The 6,000-nt window shown below is 38.5% G+C and overlaps 1 protein-coding gene across 20 annotated transcripts in view; it reads right to left on the bottom strand.

Moving 5' to 3' along the window:
* Positions 1-1,376: 1,376 nt before the first annotated feature.
* Positions 1,377-6,000, bottom strand: part of ARPP21 (cAMP regulated phosphoprotein 21) — a 288,954-nt gene continuing 284,330 nt past the window's right edge. For 19 of the 20 annotated variants that reach the window (XM_051768567.1, XM_051768564.1, XM_051768573.1 and 16 more), the window contains 2 exons: positions 3,357-3,508; positions 1,377-2,204 (listed from right to left, as the gene is read on the bottom strand). In XM_051768567.1, coding sequence (XP_051624527.1) covers positions 1,947-2,204; positions 3,357-3,508 — 410 coding nt within the window. In that variant the 3' untranslated portion in view covers positions 1,377-1,946. The other variant, XM_051768580.1, reaches the window with a different exon arrangement.

Raw genomic sequence — 6,000 nt, 5'->3', positions numbered from 1 at the left:
AATGAGAGCTCAGGGTCACAGGCAAAATTCAAATGCAGTATCTTGATTTAAAAAAAAGGAAAAAAAAAATCAATCAGCAGACTCTCCCAAGGTATTTCACCTCTAATTGAAGAGTGAATTGTGTTTACTTAACTGCTCATGCTCTTGACTGTCTCTCAGCAAATGAATCATGATTACACTACATAAAATTCAGTGTTTGCCTTTCTTATGATCCCACAGGACTGGATTCCACACTTTAAGACACACACGTAAAAAAAGACTGAAGTCTGAAAGATATCTGTTCATTGTATAGAAAAGAAAAATGTTTGTTTTAAATATGGGAAGTAGCCCCTCCAGTGCTTGTTTCCACAGCTGAAGTAGAAAGTAAAGAAAAGGTCAGCTATCTTAAATGTAAAATAAAAGCTCTTTCACATTCAGATTAACTATGGTCCAGGGCCTTGTAGGCTGCTGTAATCTTGGGTGGACCTACAATTGTATTATAATGCATACAGTTTTTACACACAAAAGGATCTCGGGTTTTTTCATAATGCATATGCCTTATTCTGGAGTGTTCAACTCTTACCTATTGTAAAAGTGTTCAAAATTTATCAAAAATGCAGTTTAAGTGAAAAACAACACCAACTTTTGTCTGATAAACACATTTGTGTCTCAGATGTTGTCATCATGGAATCAAAATGAGGAACTCAATGCAGCATTTATGAATCAAAACCAATTAATCAGAACAAGAAGATAATTTGAGTGAAGATGGACATAGTAATGAGAAACACCACTGGAATTAAAAGTTCTAAAACTTTCTGGCAAACCACTATGTTTTAAAAGCCAAACCCCCAAATATATTGTTCATCCCCACTTACTTGAACACAATGGACCAGAGTTTTTGGCCATCTTGTGTCAAAACGCTTTACAGCTGCAGTACCAATGAATGGGCAGAGTTTCTATGCAGCAGCGTTGCTGGTTACTGTGGTTGCTGCATCAGTAGCAACTGATCTTCCATCCAGTGGATGGGATATCATGAGACAACTATGTCTTCTAACATACAACTGTTGTATGGCCTCTTGGAGAGGCATGACTTAGTAGAAGCTTGTAACAATGACGAATTGTGTTTGTGACATTACTGGTTGTCCTAGGCATTGGAAAAGTGTAAACTCAGTTTAAGATGAACTGGTACATCGTTCACTGAATACTTCGTGTGTGGCTATGCTACAATTTCTAAGTGGTCTTAGCTGTTATGGTATATATGCTGAGACACAGGTATGTTGTCTTCTCATCAAACTCCTGTAAGCCCTTTAAGCACCATTTCCCCATTAGCTTCACCTGAAACAAGACAATGCAGAACCAAATGGAAGTTCACTCAGAAACAGAGGAGACCAAGCAGGTGGTAGAAACATGACCTTCCTCCATGAGGTCAAATAGCTTTATTGTGATTAAGCACTACAATACAGTATATATCCATAAAAAACTCTATAGTGTATATAAATTATTCCTTCCATTCAGTAATTCTCTTTTTGTTTTCTTTTTTTTTTTTCATTTCCATTACAGCTTTGGTACAATGTGATTTTTATCATATTTTTAAATACTTTTAGCTTCACAAAGTCAACACAAAGTACAAAACTAATCCGAATCGGGGATATTACAATCTACACAGTGGTGTTCAGTGGTAGGAAAAAATCTTACCTCAATGAATTCATGTCACTAGCTAAGCTATAAAGGCATACCTAGCAGACATGACAAAAATATGCACCATTAACCAGCAAACATTTTTTTTTTTCAAAATTTATTTTACTTTTATTTTTTTTACAGATTTTTCCAGCAGCAAATCATTTGAGCATAGTCAGTACTTATGCCCTCAACTGTTTATCCTGTTGTGTTCCTCTTCATTTGAAGGCCATGATTTATTTGTCAAATAATGCACTGCTATCCTCATATATCCACTCTAAGCCACAGTGTCAGTACTTGACCTGCCACCCTGCATTGTTGATGCTCGTACAGTTTGTCCTGCAGCTGGCAGAAATAACTGGAACGTTATTGGAGGGGCAGTGTGGGGCAATCAACCGTAGGTTGTTCTGTGGGGCAGGAGGTATGACATTACAGTAGACAGGCATTCCAGTGGCTGTAAGTGTTCCTTGACCTGATTGATTAGGTAGCATGATCGGTTGTTGATATGATTGTTGTGGCAATCCTTGAGAACCCTGGGTCATTGGCACCTAGGTAGGAATACAGAAAGATGTAGAAAAAAAGAAGATAGCAATTACTAAGCAAATTAAAGTAGTTTCCCAGTATCTCTATGTTCCTTCTAGCTGAATTTGAGTATACTACATGTTCTGCCCAAATGTGTCATTTTGTGCTGCTCAGAACTGTTCTCATCTCGAGGATTTTTTTGTTAGAGAAGGGTTTAAGAGAATTCCCTCTGCTCCTAGGTCAGCAAAGTGCCTCTGTTATGACCTAGCGGAATGTGAACTTCTGGGATCAACGCAAATGAAAGACTCGACCCTGGTATATCTAGGCCATCTAAAAGGTCTAAACCCTATCTTGATCATTAACCTTTAAAACACATTTTCAGTACAGTAATTCTGAAGATGAAAGGGGAAAATTTTACCCACAAGTAATTCCCCCATTTCCATCTGGGTTGCTGTAGTGTTTTCAGAGAAGCCAAGGGAAAAGTGGAATGGCTGCTCAATCAGTGCAATCTATTAAAATGTTAGATGTCATTTAGTTTCTTAACTTTCCAGAGGAACCAGTAAGAAATGTAAGCACAGGCCACCTCTCACATGCTCTTGGCATATCTCACAGAAACTAGGTATAAGGTGGGGAAATAAGTCTGGGAACTTACAGATCTGGTAAAAATCAAGACACTGCTTTCCCTCTCCCCAGAACCCAATAAACAATAATCCATCTGGCTACAGCTTGTTATAGAAGACATGGTGAGATCCTTGGCAGGAGTCTCCACAGATGAGTAATTTTTAACTTGATCAGCCCTCAACTTCATTACAGGAAACAGTACTGTACTGGCAAAAAAAAAAAAAAAAAGAAGAAATACACAATGTTCTTATATTTATTTAATTAATTTTCTTCACAGGAAGAAGTCTAATTCCTTCATTTTTTGTGACATTTTACTCTCACTGCAAGCTGTAATAAATAGTTCATTTGAAGTATTCCCAATTCAGAATTAAAATCAGGAATACTAAGACTATGTAAACAGGAAGCAAAGAAACTGATTTGATTTAGGACATATTCATCAGGAGGCCTCCTGCCACACACTGTCCAAATGAAGCTATATGACCATTGTGTGATACAAAAACTTAATTCAATTAAGCACTCTCCAAGAAAAGCAGTCTTTCCTTAGGGTTCCTAAATACCTGATAAGACGACATGGCTGGATACTGCACCATCATGCCTTGCACCTGATTTCCCTGTTGATTATTCATCAGGTTCTGGCTTTGGGGCGGCTGCTGCATTCCCATGAGACCCTGGAAACCCTGCTGCTGGTTTGGCAGGACAGACTGGTAACCTGGAAGAAGAAAGACGTCTTCAAATACCCTGTTGCTTGTAAGGGCAAAATTACAACTGTTCTAAGGAACAGGAAATGATCCCATCATTTCTCCCTGCATTAGTCAAAAATTAGTCAAAGCTCATTTCTAGAGAAGCATTACTGGACAGGAAAATTGAAGTGCAATAAACAAATGCTGTGAGCTGACAGCTCAGGTAGGCTAACATGGACAGGCAGCACACTTTTGTTATGCTCTTTTACCCTGTGGCAGAGACCTCCTTGAGGGATGTCTGACTGCAGTGCAGGACTGTAAACCCTAAAAGAGACACAGGGTGCTACTGTCTTTTGGCTACTTTCTCAGAGGCAAAAATCCCATCAACTTCAAGGACACCAGTATTTGGCCTTCATCTGTCAGTCTAATCTGACAGTTTCTTTCAGGTCACATTTCTTATTTTACCCTCTTATCTTTCTTGTAATGCAGCTTCCTAGCGTGATGTAAACAGAGAAGGCTTTATTTTAATCAAGAAGAACATCTGTATACACACTGGCTCCTATTTGCAAGTTTTTTTTTGTTATTAGAGCATACCAGGGGTCATATTCCATCCTACTAGTTTCGTATTTGTCAAAGGAGGAAAATCATAAATTAGAGAGGGTCCTCACCATTTTTCAGTAGGAACACTGCTGACACACAAGTGCCTGCACAAGTATGAGAAACTGATGCTTCTGTTTTAACCTGTGACTAACTCTGTGTTCAAAGTCACCACAATATTGCAGGTTTTCTCCTGGGACAACTCCTCTACAACTAACTGAGAAATGGGCAGGGACTGGATGATCTGGAGGGCCAAGCTGCTAATGAGGCAGAAGTGCGAATGGGAGGTGAAGCACGAATGGTGCGCTGCTTGGCAGCAACATGATGTAGCCTGAGAGTGAGCCTAGACAGATGAAAGTGGGTTGGCTGGGTGAATATTTAGCGATGAAGAATTTTGCAGAAAAAGCAGGAAAGGAAAGGAATATGCAGAAAGATCCTGTCCTTGAAAAATGTGGCAAGCCATAAGTATTATAAATCTATGAATAATTTCTCTTTAAGATGCTTCTTTAGCACTCTGATTTTTAACATGCAGTTATGCAGTGCACTATTAACTCTGTAGTGATGTTCTTAGAATAAGCATATTTCAGACAAAGAACTACCAGAAGGAGTACTCTATGTCATCTTTATATGAAAAATGCGTGTCACGTCTACTCAATTTATATTCATGAATATGATACATGATTCGATATACTTCATGAATTGAAAATCGTCATCTGGGCATTTCTTCATTATGTAAGAAAAATAAAGTAACAATGTCTCTGTTTCTGCTGCTCTATTGTCAGCTGATAGCTTTCCTTCAAAATCTTTTCTATGCCAGAGAAATGTTGGGTATTTATGATCAAGTTTTTGGCATTAAAGATGCCTTTCTACAGATATGAGATTAATGTCTCCAGTCAACTGAGCAAATAAAAAAAAAATCCCATGAGTGATTAACTTGGCTGGGATATAGCATCAAACACCTCCCAGATTCACCAGATTATTATACATTCAAATTTACTCTTTTCCTATGCCCAAACACAGTGTCAGCATATTTTTTTAGTCAGAAAAATTACCAACATCAGAAGTGCTGTAACTGAGTTTACAGAAGGCTTATACAGCAATAATAAAATTGCAAGTCCTCTTCTGCTCCAGTATACCAATTATAGGGGGGAGGGAAAAAGGACTGAAATAAAAAATTTAGCACTACTATTTTGGTATTTGCAAGACTGGAAGTTTAATAGAGAGGTGTCAATTGACAGCAGAAGCAGCAAGAGATAATTCATCTCACGTCACTTGCGGTTGTTAAAGTAAGACCCAGATGTGTAAAGAGCGACAGACGGATGGTGGACCAGGGATCAAGTGACACATTTGGGGAATATAATTGAACACTGAATTTGGGCTCAGAGAATTGGATCGTGATGCACCAGCGCAGGGTGGTGGACTGGTACTCTGCAGAGACAGACAGACACCACTCGGGTCAAGTAGAAAACTCTTCCGGTATGTCTAGTAAATATGATTGCATTACCATTACTTTAGTCAGACTACTGCTAATGCTCTGCTGTACGTTTGAATACACAGCGCTCCCTTCCCCTCAGTTTTGTGTTTCACATTCTCCAAATACGACAAATGTATTACCCTATATAGACATGGGTATCAAACTGAAACAAAAACTTATGGAAATGTTGAAGGAGCTACACTTATGACAAACATGTGGGTATTACAAAAACACAGAATGGCTTTGGCTGGAAGGGACCTTAAGGATCATCTAGTTCCAATGATACATGCACACACAAACACTCTCCACCCTGAAAATCTCCTCTGCATTATCAAACACTCCTTAGTACATGACATAACCACGTTTTAGGTGCAGGAATATGAAAAGAAGATGGGCTTAAGACCTGAGGTTTATTAAGCTATGGATTATTATTTTAACAATCTTATTACC

Source organism: Manacus candei, unplaced genomic scaffold (genome assembly GCF_025592945.1).
Source record: "Manacus candei isolate 608988 ecotype Guabito, Panama unplaced genomic scaffold, ASM2559294v1 h1tg000095l, whole genome shotgun sequence".
NCBI classification, from domain to species: Eukaryota; Metazoa; Chordata; class Aves; order Passeriformes; family Pipridae; genus Manacus; species Manacus candei.
Note: the sequence above shows the minus strand (reverse complement) of the source record. Positions and strands in the feature narration are given on the sequence as shown.